The sequence below is a fragment of the Trachurus japonicus genome, chromosome 18 (assembly GCF_045865225.1).
Source record: "Trachurus japonicus isolate A0001 chromosome 18, Traja_1.0".
Lineage (NCBI taxonomy): Eukaryota > Metazoa > Chordata > Actinopteri > Carangiformes > Carangidae > Trachurus > Trachurus japonicus.
In genome coordinates this window covers 9,860,083-9,878,760 of record NC_140924.1, presented here as the reverse complement: position 1 = coordinate 9,878,760, position 18,678 = coordinate 9,860,083, and the positions used below count along the sequence as shown (strand labels likewise).

Genomic DNA, 18,678 nt, shown 5'->3' with positions numbered 1-18,678 from the left:
GCCGTTGCTCTCATTGTGCTTGCAGCTTTGAAAAGTCCCGTTTTTGTTTTGTTTTTGTTTTCTGCGGGCATTGCAGTGTCCTCCAGACAAAAAAATGACCCCCCCTCACTGACCTTTTTTTTTTTAAGTGGACCCACCCCTCAACAAAGAATATTATGACATGACCCCCCCCCCCCATTTTCCTCCGGTGGCCCATTCCATAACGAACGGTCCCTTACTTCTGCTTTAAGTAACTATACTCTTACTTGAGTACACTTTTTGGCTACTCTACCACCTCTGCCTAGAGCACACAAGTGGCTGTTGACAGTCACATAAAAGTTAGAAGATAAATGTAGTACAACGTGTCCTCTTTCTCTTCAAACCACAACTTTGAGGTGAAATGATCTAAAACTGAATCACCAACCGGTTTTGTTGAGGACGACTCGAGGCTGCAGGAGAACATCCAGCAGGTTCCTCTGCCGCTCGATCTCCTGTCTGAAGCCCGAAGCCTCCGCCTCGTATCCGGCTACGACTCTGTCCACGGCCGCTAAGATTTCCTGGGAGGCGGCGGCGAGTCTCTCGGTAACAAATCCTCTCAGAAACTCCACCTCAGACATTTTACAGTCTTTGTTGTTCCTGGCAGCCAGGAGACCCGAGCTGTTTGTTTCCCGCTGATAGACTCTCCGTTTGAGCACGTCACGTCCGGTCAGGGCAGGGCCGTGGGGGGAAACAAGCCACTCCCCCACCCATGCTAAAAAATGTAGATTGAAACATGTAGACAACTGTTTGTTTTTTACTCGCCTATGTGTTAATGTTTATCTGTGGGTCCTCAATGATGCTATTAACGTGGGTGATCTATAAATGTCCTTAAATTATTGAAAATACCACACTTGCTCATTCACCAACAATAGAGAGCCTAAGGAAGCAGGAAGTAACGGTCACCATGGGACCTCAACTCTGAAAAACTCGCCATTCAAATGAACGGGACGGAAAATTTTATTTCGTGATCCGTTTGAATTGTGCCATGAGAAAAAAATATGTCCTCTACCTGTTTAAAACATCACGTTTCATCCCGAAAAATCAGCCGTTTGTTGTAAAGCTATTGTAGAATAAAATTCAGAAGAATCTGTAAGCAGAAAGACTACAAGTCGCGTAGGTGACGTCACACACCAAATGCCGCCCTTTCCCGTGTCAGTTGGTGACGTATTTTTTGTGGGACACAGATCTGTAGTCCGTAGAGCGGTCTTCACACAAAATACATTCTTCTGTTGCCGTTTTATGATAAACGGCTGATTTCTCGGCATGAAACGTGATGTTTTAAACAGGTAGAGGACATATTTTTTTCTCATGGCGCAATTCAATCGGATCACGAAATAAAATTTTCAGTCTCATTCATTTGAATGGCGAGTTTTTCAGAGTTGAGGTCCCATGGCTGCTTCCGCTTAGGCTCTCTATACAAATTAACAGTAATGAGCTACAGGAGATGATGATTGTTTATTTAATCATTTACACAAACAGTGCCGCAACTGGAAGGGAGACGAGGCTGTTGCCATTAGGGATGCTTTTTTTGTTTTGTTTTGTTTTTTCTCAATTTTTACTAACAAAATCGGGCACATACATAGACACAATTCAAAATATTTCTGTCAATACGTAGCCAAAATACACAAAAAATTCTGTCAACATGTGGAAAATGGAGAAAATGACATCACCTTTATTATAAACTTATTCATTCTGTATGGCAAATTTCACATAGGTAAATGTAAACACTCCAAAACCTCACCCAACTTCAGAGGTTTCTTGCATGAGTTCAAAGAGTACATGAAATCCCTTACACTAATTGACACTAAACAAAGCATCACATCCATAGATATTTATGAGAGATTATTCAAAGAATAAAGAAGTGGAATAAAGCTTACACATTATATTTCCCTTTTTTTCCCCTTCTGTCATATTAGGGGAGAGTGGGGTAAGATGAGCCAGTGGGTAAGTTGACCCACCCCTTGTTTCTAGGAAACTATAGGAAAAAATTAGCATGTGACCAAATATTTGGTCAGCAGATGCTCTCAACACTCTGTTCACTGGCGGCGGCCGGCAGCCAAAGGGGCGGGATTTCAAGCAGTGCAGAAGATGTGTCCATTCAGGCGCTCTCAATTTCTCCCGCTGTTAGACTCCCGGTCTGCAACTGGCTGCCGTGGCGGCAGCGACAACGCTCCTCATTTGCATGAAGCTGAACTTCTCTCAACTTCTAATCTGACGCTCTCGATGCTCTGACGTCAACGCTCCCGGCGCTCGTTGACACCTGTCGACGCCAGTTTCCATTGAAACTGAATGACTTCTGGCCGCCAAAACGCTCCCAACGATTTTGGTGTGAACGCACAGTTACAGCTCCTTTAAACATTAAACCAGAACTTCAGAGAAAATGGTATGGTAAATGAATTTGCTACACTTTGATTTAAAAAAAACAAAACTTTTATTATGTTGTGATGAGCTATTACAGTCCAATAACTGCAGTGTTGGGCGATTTTGACATTCTCAGATCGTCCCAATCGCCCTCCCTGGAGATCGCCGATAGACCTATCTGTCGCCGGGGTACGGGGGGGCGGCGGCCGTTCCGTACGTGTTCGTTCGACGGGGGGGCGGCGGCGGCAGCGTATGAGTTTCGCTTTTACCGTGCCCTGCTGTCATGCATGCGCGCTTCTCTCTCTCTCTCTCTCTCTCTGTGAGGGCTAATAACGGAGAAACAGCACTATGATCAATGAACGGAACGATATTGCGTTGCCGAAGGCCGAAAAATCTATTCATGACGTAATTTATTTGTGGCATATCAGTGAACACCTCGTCGGGCTGTGACATACAGTAACAGGGCTGGCGTCGGCAGCCTAGTCGCAGCCACAACACCAGCTAAACGTGTTTCCTCAAATTTGAGGCGAAGTGGCCATCCTGTTTACCACAGAGATTTTGTGTGCGGTCATATGACTACCTGGCTCTGTCTGATTGGACGTCGCCAGTGGCTGCATTTGATTGGTGAAACACAGTCATATGACAGAGTATCTGTTGGAAGCAGTGAGAGGAGCGGCTTCATTAAAACAAAACAAACAGATTGCGTGAGTACAGAGTATGTGTGTGTGTAAAATCGGCAAGAAAACAAAACATCGCCGATCGTCCTTCCAATCGCCGATAGACGATTGGATCGCCAATCGGCACAGCGCTAAACTGCAGCCTCACACACACTGCTGCTGCCTTCAGTAACAGTCCTGAGTTTACATACACTCACACGTCTCTTCTTGCCAGAAACATCAGATAATTGACGGCCACGAAAACTTCAACTGTACGTTTACTCTCCTTCATGGATTCTTGTGAACACGTAAAGATCTTCCTGTTGACAAAATGTCTCATCACAAAACTCCAACTAAATGATTTAAGGTGTCTTAACTCTACCTACTGCCTTACATGTACTCTACACACACTACAAGAAAATGGTTTAACTTCTGTATGGACTTTAATGTGCCTCTCAAGACAACAACTGAAGTTTCCCTCCTTTATGGGATTTCAAGTGTGTCGCCAAATTCTGCAGCTCCATAAATGTTTCCCCACAAACACTGCAACCAAATGGCTTCTCTTTTGAATGGACTCTTGTGTGAACCAAAAGATGTATCTTCTGGGCAAATCCTCTCCCACAAATAGCGCAACTAAATGGCATCTCTCCTGCGTGGAATCTCAAGTGAACCGTTAAACTCAATAGATGTCTAAATTGTTTACCACAGGTAGGACACAAAAATGGTTTCTCTCCTGTATGGATCCTCATGTGGACTTTAAGGTGATGTCTGTAATTAAATTTTTTTCCACAGGTAGCACAGTCAAATAGTTTCTCTCCTGTATGGAGTCTCATATGTCTACGAAAAGAACGTCTTTGACTAAATGTTTTACCACATGTAACACAGTCAAATGGTTTCTCTCCTCTATGCCTCATCATGTGTATCTTAAAATCCCAGGGTCTGCTAAAAGTTTTCCCACACTCTGAGCAGCTTTGAGACTTCTTACCAGTGTCACATTCTTCATCATTTACATGAACGGCTTCACTGTTCAAACCTGACTCAGATGTACGGTCAAAGGGTTTCTCTCGTGTATGGATCGTCATATGTGTAAGAAGATGAGCTCTTCGACTAAAGTGTTTACCACAGGTAGCACAGTCAAATGGTTTCTCTCCTGTATGGATCCTCATGTGTCTCTTCAAATCCGAGGGGCTGCTAAATCTTTTCCCACACTCTGAGCAGGGACGAGACTTCTTACAGCGAGACTTCTTACCAGTGTTATGTTCTCCATCAGTTACATGAACGGCTTCACTGTTCAAACCTGACTCAGATGTACGGTCAAATGGTTTCTCTCCTGTATGGAGTCTCATGTGTGTAAGAAGACCACATCTTTGACTAAATGTTTTACCACAGGTAGCACAGTCAAATGGTTTCTCTCCTGTTTGGATTCTCATGTGTCTCTTCAAATCCGCGGGTCTGCTAAATGTTTTCCCACACTCTGAGCAGGGACGAGACTTCTTACAACGAGACTTCTTACCAGTGTTATGTTCTCCATCAGTTACATGAACGGCTTCACTGTTCAAACCTGACCCGGGTGCACAGTCAAAAGGTTTCTCTTCTGTATGGATCCTCATGTGGAGTTTAAGCTCATCTTTACGGCTGCAAACTTTACCACAGGTAGCACAGTCAAATGGTTTCTCTCCTGTATGGATCCTCATATGTCTCTTCAAATCCGAGACTCTGGTAAATGTTCTCCCACACTCCGAGCAGCAGCGAGACTTCTTACCAGTGTTATGTTCTCCATCACTTACATGAACGGCTTCACTGTTCAAACCTGACCCAGGTGCTCTGGTTTCTCTCCAGTCATCACTGTATTCAGTCTCACAGGGCGACTCTGAGACCTCATCATCTGGATCTGGTTGAAGATCTTCAGGTTGATCTGAGTTCCTGGCTGGTTCAGATCCTCCACAGTCGTCTCCATCGGCCTCTATCTGTTCAGCTGAGCTGCTGGATGGAGGCTCAGCCTCAGTTTGTCTTTGATGAGGTTGTAGGGACTGAGGTTTCTCCTCCTCATCCTCACTCTTCACATGGACAGAAGTGAGGGGAAACTCTGGAGTGGCCGATCGTTCCTCCTTTTCTTCTTTAAGATGTAGACTCTCTGGGTTCTCCTGATCCAGACTAGAGGTCAACTCAGGAGGATCCTCTGCTTCAATCTTCAACAGGTGCTGATCACCTGCAGAAACAATGAAACACATCATGAACAACAGTGTCTTCATACTGTCACTCATATAACTGGTGTCACTATGAACCCCCAATTAGAGGCTGACACGGGAGTGTTTTTTCAATCCCGTCCCGTCCCGCAAAAAAATTCCCGTCCTGCCCCGGTCCCGTGACAAATTAACAATTAACACAGTCATCATGTAAACGATTGTGTTGACAGGTAGGCTGCGGATCCCATGGACACCCCCCCCCCCCCCGTCTCAGCGCACTGCAGGCTGAATGACAGACAAAACAAGACGGTAGATTGACGCCACATCTTCCGTCTTGTTTTGTTATTTCAATTAGCGATAATGAATGCCCTCCTCGTCCTTTCTCTCTCTCCCGGTCTCTCTTTTTCTTTCTTTCTTTTTTGCTTGTGTGCATCACCTGTTTAAAGCAGATATCATCGGCACGGCCGTTTCGGCTAATGCTGTGTTCAAGGCAGGCTTTTGAAACCGTAAGTTACAGCTTCAAGTCACAACTACGACTTGGTAGCGTTCCAGGTAACCCGTAGCTCGTGTTTTTACCGTCCTGTTGTCTGTGAAAGTTCCCTATAACGGCCACTCGTAACTTCCGACCCGTGAACTCGTACCAGATCGAACTGGTATGACTTCACAGGAAGGAAAAACACAAAGTATGAGTTTCCTTGAACGCACCATGAGTTAGCAGCCCCCGCCCTTGTCAGGCATCAATTGGTCCTCGTGCTACGTCACCACATTCACGCGCATCCCTTGGCTGCACACACAGCCCTTCATGCCGTTCTCTCCCCTCATTGGATAACACTTGTATCCCACAAGGAAAATTTTCTCCTCGGGTTACAGCAGAGCAGAGTGACGGAGAGACTCGTGTTTAGGCTGAAATACTTCATGTAAGTGATTGCTGACGGAAAATAGGACTATTTAGGACTTATATTAACAAAAACATTCCACTGATATCTGCTTTAATGCGAGGTGGAGATTACGCCGCCACCGCATCAGCTGACTCCTCTGAGTCAGTCTGACTGGCGGACAACGTTTCCCTACCGGTAAGTTGATTTACACATGTTATACACCGCTACGTAGCCACGACAGTGATCACTGAGGGTGTGAAGTGTGCATCAGTCCACACACTTAAAACTTTTGGACCGTTTTGAGCGCACCATCCGTAGCACTGCCTGGCTTGTGCTTCTTTGAATGTCACGCTTTGACTCCCGGTCCTGTTCACTCCCGTTTACATTTTTTCCCATCACGTCCCGATCACGTGATTCAAAATAAATTGACTCCCGAATCACAATCCCGTGAAAATGTCAGCCTCTACCCCCCGTGAAAATGTCAGCCTCTACCCTAATGACCCCAATGGTCACCTCCATTAATGTTAACAAAAGTCAAAACCAACGGAACATAATTGTACCCAACATCCCTTAAAACAAACTCCAGCATAGGGTTATTGTCCCCAGCACATTTCAGAATGAACTGACGACCTTGAGCAAAGCTAAAGCTAACGCCTATCCCCCCAGGCAATATATAGCCGCGTTTCCACTGCAGGAGTTCCTGGTAAACGGAGGGGGTAGGAACTTCTACAGCAGGGGTCGGCAGGCGCCTCTAAATCCGTGTCCCAGGCATTGTTTGTGTGTGCCTGTGAGCCCCAGCACATGGAACCTAAATTGTTACATACACCACAGTTCATGACACCTTGCCCTTTATTATTTTGTGCAAATGCTATGTTAAATGTTGACCAGCAGATGCCGCCATACTTAACAAATGCTTCGAAACACTGAACCATTTCAACATTGCTTCAACCAAATGGCTTCACTTTTGAATGGACTCTTGTGTGAACCAAAAGATTTATCTTCTGGGTAAATCCTCTCTCACAAATAGCGCAACTAAATGGTATCTCTCCTGCAAGTCTCAAGTGAATCTTTAAACTCATTAAATGTCTAAATTGTTTCCCACAGGTAGGACACAAAAATGGTTTCTCTCCTGTATGGATCCTCATGTGGACTTTAAGGTGATCTCTGCAATTACATTTTTTACCACAGGTAGCACAGTCAAATAGTTTCTCTCCTGTATGGAGTCTCATATGTCTATGAAAAGTACGTCTTTGACTAAATTTTTTACCACACGTAACACAGTCAAATGGTTTCTCTCCTCTATGCCTCATCATATGTCTCTTCAAATCCCAGACTCTGGTAAATGTTCTCCCACACTCTGAGCAGCAGCAAGACTTCTTACCAGTGTTACGTTCTCCATCACTTACATGAACGGCTTCACTGTTCAAACCTGACTCAGATGTATGGTCAAATGGTTTCTCTATGGAATGGAGTCTCTTATGTCGATGAAGATGATGTCGTAGTCTAAATGTTTTACCACAGGTAGTACAGTCAAATGGTTTCTCTCCTGTATGGATCCTCATGTGCATCGTCAACACTGAGGGTGCATTAAAAGTTTTCCCACACTCTGAGCAGGGGTGAGACTTCTTACCAGTGTTACGTTCTCCATCACATACATGAACAGCTTCACTGTTCAAACCTGACTCAGATGTACGGTTAAATGGTTTCTCTCTTGTATGGATCCTCATATGTCTCTTCAAATCCCAGACTCTGGTAAATGTTCTCCCACACTCTGAGCAGCGGTGAGACTTCTTATCAGTGTTACGTTCTCCATCACTTACATGAACAGCTTCACTGTTCAAACCTGACCCAGGTGCACAGTCAAAAGGTTTCTCTCCTGTATGGATCCTCATGTGTCTCTTCAAATCTGAGGGCCTGCTAAATGTTTTCCCACACTCTGAGCAGGGACGAGACTTCTTACAGTGAGACTTCTTACCAGTGTTACATTCTTCATCACTTACATGAACAGCTTCACTGTTCAAACCTGACTCAGGTGTTCTGGTTTTTCTCCAGTCATCACTGTATTCAGTCTCACAGGACGACTTTGAGACCTCATCATCTCTATCTGGTTGAAGATCTTCATGTTGATCTGAGTTCCTGGCTGGTTCAGATCCTCCACAGTCGTCTCCATCGGCCTCTATCTGTTCAGCTGAGCTGCTGGATGGAGGCTCAGCCTCAGTTTGTCTTTGATGAGGTTGTAGGGACTGAGGGTTCTCCTCCTCATCCTCACCCTTCTCATGAACAGAAGTGAGGGGAAACTCTGGAGTGGTCCATAGTTCCTCCTTTTCTTCTTTAAGATGTAAACTCTCTGGGTTCTCCTGATCCAGACTAGAGGTCAACTCAGGAGGATCATCTGCTTCAATCTTCAACAGGTGCTGATCACCTGCAGAAACAATGAAACACATCATGAACAACAGTGTCTTCATACTGTCACTCATATAACTGGTGTCACTATGAACCCCCAATGACCCCAATGGTCACCTCCATTAGTGTTAACAAAAGTCAAAACCAATGGAACATAATTGTACCCAACATACCTTAAAATAAACTCCAGCATAGGGTTATTGTCGCCAGCACATTTCAGAATGAACTGACGCCCGTGAGCAAAGCTAAATCTAACGCCTATCCCCCCAGGCAATATACAGCGGGGAAAATAAGTATTGAACACGTCAACATTTTTATCAGAAAATATATTTCTAATAGAGCTATTGACATGCAATTTTCACCAGATGTCGGCATCAACCCAAGTAATGCCACACATACAAAGAAATCCAAACATTAATGTCCATAATTTATGTTATGTGTAATAAAGTGAAATGACACAGGGAATAAGTATTGAACACATGAAGAAAAGGAGGGGAGTGAGATGTCAGGAACAATATGCAAAAGAAATGAGGAACACACCTATGAAGGAATTGATGTGAGGTAAGGTCAGCATACTGTAACTGGGTTTTATTATAGGGGTGACTTTAAGGTTATTTTTCTCCAAATTTCTACAGTAAAATGCCACCAAAATGATACCAGGAGTAGAATAAGACCCCAGGAACAGTATGCAAAAGTGAAATATAACTAAAAAGTTGATTCATCTTGGAAGTGATTTTCCTCCACATTTCTCCAGTAAAAACACGTAGGCTTTATGTATCTTTCAGGACCTTCACTTTGCTCGAGAACCGTGCCTACCGTATTTACTGTAGCGCGCGCCCAACGAAAATCAAACTGCGGCTCACTTTACCACGGTCCGTAATTTACAGAGTAAATCGCCTCATTTAAAAGACCTTCTTAGAGTTTGTAACTCCCTGTTGTAGCTACAATTGTTGATAGCAACATTAAAGTTAGAAGATAAATGTAGTAGAATGTGTCCTCTTTCTCTACAAACCACAACTTTGAGGTGAAATGATGTAAAACTGAATCACCAACCGGTTTTGTTGAGGACGACTCGAGGCTGCAGGAGAACATCCAGCAGGTTCCTCTGCCGCTCGATCTCCTGTCTGAAGCCCGAAGCCTCCGCCTCGTATCCGGCTACGACTCTGTCCACGGCCGCTAAGATTTCCTGGGAGGCGGCGGCGAGTCTCTCGGTAACAAATCCTCTCAGAAACTCCACCTCAGACATTTTACTCAAAGTCTTTGTTGTTCCTGACAGCCAGGGGACCCGAGCCGTTTGTTTCCTGCTGCTCGACTCTCTTCCCGTTCCGGGTCAGGGCCGTGGGGAAAAAACAAGCCACTCCCCAACCATGCTTTTATACAAATTAACAGTAGCCTAATGAGCTACAGGAGATGATTATGGTTTATTTAATAATTTACACAAACAGTTCCGCAACTGGAAGGGAGACGAGGCTGTTGCCATTAGGGATGCTTTTTTTTGTTTTGTTTTGTTTTGTTTTGTTTTCTCAATTTTTATTAACAAAATCCGGCATTACATAGACACAATTCAAAATATTTCTGTCAATATGTAGCCAAAATACACACACACACACACACACACAAAAAAGAAATCTGTCAACATGTGGCCAACATGACCAAGCAGATAATACAAAAATAACCACAAATGAAAAAAATAAATAAATAAAAAATACACAGTCAGAGTTAGTCAGGAATTAAAGTAGCTACCATAGTCAATTTTTCATAAACACATAAGGCTTGTTTCGTTATAGTGTTGAAATTTAGGATCGGTTCTTTAGCGTCCTTTTCTGAAGTCCAGGTTTGAAAAAATCATTATGGATGTTACACTCGAAGCAGACGGTTCGACACAATATCGATCTTTCAAAGCAGAAGTATCACAACAAGATGTGTCGATGCCTCGATCGCTTCACCACACTAAAAAATCACGTGACTTTCCAAATGAAGCTTCATTACGTCACATGCGCATCGACCGTATCGACGGCGTGTCGTGGCGAAATCCTCTTATCCAAAGTGGAAGGTATTTCAAGATTGGTATATCCTGCTCTGTCTTTATTTGTCGAGGATTCATCATCCAAAGAAATTAATAAAATACTTTTACTAATTACTAATTTTGCCTGGAAAAATAAGAAACATTATCTAAAAAATGAAATTCTCTCGGCATCCAGGAAACAAGGAGGCTTTTCAATGATTTAAATAACACTTTCAAAATAAAATGGATTAAGGAATGTTTCAAATGTCCATGAAGAAAAGGACATCACCTTTATTATAAACGTATTCATTTTGTATGGCAAATTTCACATACATAAATGTAAACACTCCAAAACCTCACCCAACTTCAGAGGTTTCTTGCATGAGTTCAAAGAGTACATGAAATCCCTTACACTAATTGACACTAAACAATGCATCACATCCATAGATATTTATGAGAGATTATTCAAAGAATAAAGAAGTAGAATAAAGCTTACACATTATATTTACCTTTTTTTTTTCCTTTTTTCCCCTTCTGTCATATTAGGGGAGAGTGGGATAAGATGAGCCAGTGGGTAAGTTGACCCACCCCTTGTTTCTAGGAAACTATAGGAAAAAATTAGCATGTGACCAAATATTTGGGAGGCAGGCATCATATCATGGAGTCTGTGAAGGTTAGAACCACGTGAGTAAAGTGGTTTAACATTTATGACCAAAAAAAAATCATTTTTCACTCTCGAGAGTGAATTTCGTCGATCATAAGTTTCATGAGAATTGTGTTTAGACCAAAAGAGATGATTGCAAATTTGTTTTATACATGGGTTGTGGTATCTATGAGCTACAACATGAGGTAGTATACCTAGCATGAAAGTGCACAATTTTAGCCGTGGGAGTAATAAAAGCAAGCCAAGGTAGCTGTGGGGTAAGTTGATCCATTTGGCCAGGGGTAAGTTGAGCCACCTATCATATGTATTTTGGCTGTATATGTCCAAATTATTAAATCAAGATTCTGTATGTTTGTGATTACAGTAAGTATGTTCCTATAAACAGGAAAAGTTGTTTATAGTGAGCCAAACTTTACTTTCAAAGACAAATATCTGGGATTTGTCCCAAGATGCAACGTGATTGCAAAACTTCCCAAATCTCAGTGAGTTGGTGGCTCAGCAGGAAGTCCCTGCAGTTTGTGTTCACCTGTAACCTGGACAGATGAAATATTAAGTAAAGGGGGAGGTAGGAGATGAATGGAAGGAAAGAAGGGGGGGGGGGTTTGATCAATTTACCCCACTCCTATGGTCACAAGACCACTTTTTTTGAACATGCTATATTTTAAAAACAGTTATATTTACACTCATTCTGTTAATTTGTAGGGATGCAAAACATCCTGAAATATATACAGATGTGTTAGTTAGCAACAAAACTATAATTGTCTTGATGTAGTGATCCTGAATACAAAAAGTGGCTCAACTTACCCCACTCTCCCCTATATGTTAATTTATTTATTGTATTTTCCATGATCTTATGTTTTCTAACATTGCTTAAAATAACCTTATTTTATTTAGATGTATTTATTATTTATCTTTATTGATACATATTGGAGCACCTGTTTCATGTTTGATTGTATGCACAACCTCGTTCTCTGTACACCCGTTTGTATGTACAATGTTTTCAATTTTTTTTTTTTCGCAACCACACTAATTTCTCATCACATCCGCTCAGGACCACATGTTTTTGGCTATTTGTTTACCTTTTTCTCATGTCAAACCGAACTCTGTACATCACCTACAAACAAACGATTTTCACGTGGTTGAAGAGTGACTTTCCAACGTGCTCCTCGAAAAAACCGCGAGTTTTTCCGCTGTTTCGTTCGTGAGTGCGAAGTAGAAGAAGAGAGGTTGGTTTCTCCAAAAACGGAGTTCCCGCTCTAGTTTCAGAGAAAAACGCACTTTTGTGTCGAGTGGCAATCGGCTCATTTTACCGGTACTCTGCAGTGTGGCATGTCTCCCAAATCATTTCTACGGCTAAATAAATATATTTGTAGGCAAATCTGGGGGGTGCAGCGGAGCAGCTCCGTGACACTCCTGTGTGACTGGCCGCCGCTGAGTGCTCTGGGGCGGGGGCGGCCAGTCACAGCGCCCGCTGCTCAGCGCCCGCTCCGCTGCACCGTGAAAACAGCCGTGATAACGGGCTTTCAGATCCGAGTCTCCAACCCAGAAACGTTTGTAACAGCACCGGAAAAAGTCGGCAGTTTTGTCGTTGGTTGCTTTTGTCAACAACAAAAAAAAGTCGCCAAGAGGGTTTGGAAAGTCGCCAGATTCAGCGAGAAAGTCGCAACACTGTAGCCGACAGCCGCACAGCGCTGCACGCTGTCCCCAGAGAAGCATTCAAGGAGACCGATTACTCAAACAAAACCAAGATCACACAGTTTATAAAAAACATTATATTTCGATTGTAGTTTAAAACAGTTTTACATATCAGAGGACTACCATACTCACACACAGGGTACCTAAGAGTGTCTATTATCGTAATCTGTAAAAAAACGGTTTTGACGAGTTTACTCGTCAATGGTCGCGAAAGAGTTAACAACCAGAGAGAGTGCGTATAGTACAAAAGACAGCCACAGTCACTCACATTGAATCACAAAGAAGGGAAACAGATCAAATCAAAACCCCCCTCCACTCTCGCCAGCATTTTGTACAATTGTCATAATTGTCACTCAAAGGACGTGCTAACCAAAATATTAATCGCTCATCTAGCTGGTGGCAAAATAGTTAGCATTGTCGTCTGCCGTGCGGGAGACAAGGCTTCATGACACCTTGCCCTTTATTATTTCGTGCAAATGCTATGTTAAAGGTTGACCAGCAGATGTCGCCATACTTAATTGTATCAAATGCTTCGAAACACTGAACCATTTCAACACAATTGCTTCAGTGGTTCAGAAAGCTTCAGTTTCTCCATCACTAGTTGCCATGCAACACAACATTTCCTACTAGCTAGCTAGCTAAGCTACCGAGCTGGTTTCAGTGCTGGTTCTGGTTCGGAGCCAGTGCCTGATTAGCACCGGAGCAACAGGACCAGCGTGAAGCAGAGACGTTATCAAGGCCGTATTGCATTTGTTTATCTGCTATGTAATCAATGTAAACACAATTGAAGCCAAGTAGCTGAGCTACGTGGCTAACAACAGCTAACAGCTAACCCTAACGCTCATATCAAACACATCACCATCAAAACGTAGTTGCGGCCGCAGAGATTTTTTTAAAGCCGGGTTTAGGCTAATGAGACGGACCACGTCAGGTCCTGGTTTTAATTTTCAGGTCCATCTGTAGAAGGCAGCAGAGAGATGGGGCAGCGACTGCATGAGCAGCGTGGCTCTGATTTAGCTCCTGTCCAGCTGAACAGCAGAGTGATAACTAGAAAATTTCCTCTGGGAAATTTTGAATGGGCCGCGGGGCTACTGCCGATTTTGCCATCTCTGTCAACATGGGAATCAAACCCACGATCTTAAGCGCAAGACAGAGCTGATCAGACAGACACATGATCATCTTTCTATAAGCACTGATATGGAGGAGCTGTAACCACATTAGGTTACCTGTGTGTGTGTGTGTGTGTGTGTGTGTGTGTGTGTGTGACACCAACAAGGTTTAACTTTAAAACCAGATTAAATCATGGTTTAAGTTTAAATTCTGTTGCACGTTAACTGTGTTTTAATCACATGAAGGTGTGTGTGTGTTTGTGTGTGTGTGTGTGTGTGTGACTGTAATCACATGAAGCTGGCTCTAGAGTCTGTGTGTGTGTGTGTGTGTGTGTGTGTGTGTGTGTGTGTGTGTGTGTGTGTGTGTGTGTGTGTGTGTGTGTGTGACTGTAATCACATGAAGCTGGCTCTAGAGTCTGTGTGTGTGTGTGTGTGTGTGTGTGTGTGACTGTAATCACATGAAGCTGGCTCTAGAGTCTGTGTGTGTGTGTGTGTGTGTGTGTGTGTGACTGTAATCACATGAAGCTGGCTCTAGAGTCTGTGTGTGTGTGTGTGTGTGTGTGTGTGTGTGTGTGTGTGTGTGTGTGTGTGTGTGTGTGTGTGTGTGTGTGTGACTGTAATCACATGAAGCTGGCTCTAGAGTCTGTGTGTGTGTGTGTGTGTGACTGACTTGACACATAGTTAGTTAGTAGCTGCATCCTGTGTCAGTCTGATTTAGCTGTGTCTGTGTTTATAAACATTTAAACGAGCGCCAGGTGGATTGTTTATGAAGTTAACGAGCTCTGGCCTGAGGATCAAAGAGGTTACCACGGCGATAGGGGCCCCCGCAGGCTGAGACAGACAGAAACGTGGAGAAAAACAGCCATTTTCTGCCTCTAAACCGGCCTCACAATTAGGCTTAGCATGACAAAACGGTAACTCCTATCAGAACAAAACACAGATCAACGTTGCTCTAAGGACTTACTGAAAATTTCGGTACGATTTGGTGTTTCTACAGTAAATATTTTGGCGACGCTGGCAGTTTTAAAACATCAGGCCGTTCTGCTCCTCTCAGAAAATATTTGTATTGGACTCAATGAGGAGCAGGGACAGACATGGCCGCACTCAGAGGCTGATTCTGTCAATTCTGTAAGTCTCTCTGATATTTTGAGCACATGACATGAGAGATAACAAGTTTGTCTTACAAATTCTGAAAAAATTATGTCTGTAGAGTGTAAATTGTGGCCGTGGTCACAGTTTATCCAGAAAAAATACAGAATGTTTCTTCACTCTCTCCCACTCTAACCGATGATGTCACGCACTCTGACACGAACATTCTGTCCAATACACACCCATTATAATCTCATAATTTCTCCAAAAATGATCATGGTCATTGATCAGGGATTGATCAAAAACTATATGACCTATCAAAACGTGGAGTAATACGACAATACACAAGACTTGTGTCTACTGTTTAAAGTTTAAATGGAGTCTCTAGGTGAAAGTATGCCTGAGCAGTAGACGTTTGTTAAACTCCAATGATTGGTCTTTTTTTCCCGCCCGTCCCATTGACTTACATGCAAAAATTTTGCGCAGTAAATCGCGACTTACGTCGCGAAATATTCGTACACTGTTGAGAAAAGTAATAGCACAGCGATCCCGATCAGGACGCACGTTTTGATATATAATATGTCCTGCAACTCTTCGAGTTGCAGGACTAGTAGCGGACCGAAAGTCGGCCGGAAGTGGAAAAATAACTAGAAAAAGCATTTCCAAGAATGGAAATGGTGTGACTGCTGATAGCAACTGAACGCTGTTGCAGAATTAGCAAATAGTGCAAGCAGTGATCACCATACAAATATTTGACCAAGGTCGGAATTGAACCCACAACCTCATGGTCATTAGACTTCCACTCTGCCTCTAGGCCACGGTGCACACACAGTTGCAGAGACTGTTGTCTGTTAATGATCTGCACACTGTCAACATCATTCAAGCTTGAGAGTCAAGCTTGAATGACTTCTGATGATTTCTGTGAATTTCAGGCTGAGAGCAGCAGTTTCAACATGAAGCAAGTTATCAGAAGTCAACAGAGGACAACTGGGAAATTAATTCACTATAATTGTTGTTGAGGCAAGAATTGAACCAGCAACCTTCAGGTCTCCAGACCAGCAAGCTAACCACTAGGCTACAGACAGAGACAGTATGTGAGGGGTAAAGAAAACCTTTGATAAGAGGATCACTGGCTTCTGCTTAAAAAAAAAAGTAAGGAATCGAACCCATGACCTCATGATCAATAAACCTTTACTCTGCCACTTCGCCACAGAGAGCACAGACATAAGCATGTTTCAGACAGAGTTGTGGAGAACTCTCAGCATTGGGCTGAATGAGAGCAGAGAGCTCCCTGGCTGCATTTAAAAAATATTTAAAATTATTATCTAAGTCTCTTTGCATTTTTGACCAGAATTTTAGCCAGAAGACAAGTGTGGCTACAAAACTGGAGAAAATAATTTGTCTAGAGTTTAATTTGCAGAAAAAGTTAAATATTTGAAAAAGTATAAATAGTTAAAAAGAGAAAAGTAACGCCGATAAAGTTAAAAAAAAAAAGCTGCACGTTTTGATATATGAATTGTTGAAATAGCACAACACCTAACACACTAACCATATGGCCACAGAGAACCTGAGTTACAATGAGCTTTATACTATGAGGAATCAAAGACTGTCCAATGACAGCTGAATAATTGGAATCAATAGTCAAGCAATGATGTGAAATGACTGAGGCAGGAATCGAACCCGTGACCATATGATCACTAAACCTTTACTCTGCCACTCGGCTACAGAGAGCACACTGCTTTCAAGACTGTTGTCATTCATTGTAATGTGATGATGTGCTGCAAACTGGTACGAGTAATCAAGGAGATAACAAACACCTGTAACCAATTGAAGGCGGGGGAGGAGAGCAGAATTCAACATAACATAACAAGAATTCTTCCCTTGGATTCGAACCAGTGACCTTAGGGCTGGCAGGCAGTTACCCTAACCCCTACACTACAGAGGAGTTGTCAAGAAGAGAGGTTGAGACTTTGATGAATGTGAGATTTTTCAATGATGCTTAAAACAAAAATAAATTAATATAAATTAGCCACACCAAGTAAGAAGAGGACTTTTTTGTAACCTGTGACTATTTTTTGGTGAATTCAAATGAATTAAAAAGCACTTAACAGCAAGTTACAAAGTTGAGCTCCTTCTCCTGCTGATGTGAAAAAAATGCATTGAGCTTAATGAGAGCAGAGAGCTCCCTGGCTGCATTTAAAAAATATTTAAAATTATTATCTAAGTCTCTTTGCATTTTTGACCAGAATTTTAGCCAGAAGACAAGTGTGGCTACAAAACTGGAGAAAATAATTTGTCTAGAGTTTAATTTGTGGCCATGCTGACAGTTTAGCCAGAAAAACTCTAGAATGTTTTTTTGCCTCTCTCCACTCTGACACCACTCTGGCTCTGCTCGTTAGACGCAATACACACACATTATAAAGCTGAAAAAAATCTGAAAAAGTTAAATATTTGAAAAAGTATAAATAGTTAAAAAGAGAAAAGTAATGCCGATAAAGTTCAAAAGAAGCTGCACGTTTTGATATATGAATTGTTGAAATAGCACAAAGTATGAAGGACTAGAAGAAGACCGTAAAAAGGCGGAAGAAAATGGCCAAACAGAAGAACAATAGTGTGACTGCTTCAGCAGTCACACTAATAACTAGAAAATTTCCTCTCGGGAAATTTTGAATGGGCCACGGGAGCTACTGCGGGTTGTGCCATCTCTGTCAACATGGGAATCAAACCCACGATCTTAAGGTCAAGACAGAGCTGATCAGACAGACATGATCATCTTTCTATAAGCACTGATATGGAGGAGCTGTAACCACATTAGGTTACCTGTGTGTGTGTGTGTGTGTGTGTGTGTGTGTGTGTGTGTGTGTGTGTGTGTGTGTGTGTGTGTGTGTGTAACTGTAATCACATGAAGCTGGCTCTAGAGTCTGTGTGTGTTTTGTAGTTAGTTAGTAGCTGCATCCTGTGTCAGTCTGATTTAGCTGTGTCTGTGTTTATAAACATTTAAACGAGCGCCAGGTGGATTGTTTATGAAGTTAACGAGCTCTGGCCTGAGGATCAAAGAGGTTACCACGGCGATAGGGGCCCCCGCAGGCTGAGACAGACAGAAACGTGGAGAAAAACAGCCATTTTCTGCCTCTAAACCGGTCTCACAATTAGGCTTAGCATGACAAAACGGTAACTCCTATCAGAACAAAACACAGATCAACGTTGCTCTAAGGACTTACTGAAAATTTCGGTACGATTTGGTGTTTCTACAGTAAATATTTTGGCGACGCTGGCAGTTTTAAAACATTAGGCCGTTCTGCTCCTCTCAGAAAATATTTGTATTGGACTCAATGAGGAGCAGGGACAGACGTGGCCGCACTCAGAGGCTGATTCTGTAAGTTCTGTAAGTCTCTCTGATATTTTGAGCACATGACATGAGAGATAACAAGTTTGTCTTACAAATTCTGAAAAAATTATGTCTGTAGAGTGTAAATTGTGGCCGTGGTGGCAATTTATCCAGAAAAAATACAGAATGTTTCTTCACTCTCTCCCACTCTAACTGATGATGTCACGCACTCTGACACGAACATTCTATGCAATACACACCCATTATAAACTCATAATTTCTCCAA

General features: G+C 42.7%; 1 protein-coding gene across 1 annotated transcript; it reads right to left on the bottom strand.

Moving 5' to 3' along the window:
• Positions 1–262: 262 nt before the first annotated feature.
• LOC146968681 (uncharacterized) lies at positions 263–9,748 on the bottom strand. Its single transcript, XM_085760400.1, has 8 exons — positions 9,680–9,748; positions 7,778–8,066; positions 4,610–4,845; positions 4,353–4,525; positions 4,074–4,256; positions 3,739–4,004; positions 588–730; positions 263–280 (listed from the first exon to the last, which is right to left on the bottom strand). The coding sequence occupies exons 1-8, from the start codon at positions 9,746–9,748 to the stop codon at positions 263–265; spliced, it is 1,377 nt and encodes a 458-aa protein (XP_085616526.1).
• Positions 9,749–18,678: the final 8,930 nt, after the last annotated feature.

Bases quoted from the DNA above. Each gene is read 5' to 3' on its own strand.
- LOC146968681 (XM_085760400.1), bottom strand. From the start codon at position 9,748: ATGTCTGAGGTGGAGTTTCTGAGAGGATTTGTTACCGAGAGACTCGCC. The intron at 8,067-9,679 runs GCGGCCGTGGAC...ACTGGTAAGAAG, and splicing joins CCGCCTCCCAGGAAATCTTA to TCTCACTGTAAGAAGTCTCG. The intron at 4,257-4,352 runs TGACCGTACATC...TAAGAAGTCTCG, and splicing joins CATACAGGAGAGAAACCATT to TCCCTGCTCAGAGTGTGGGA.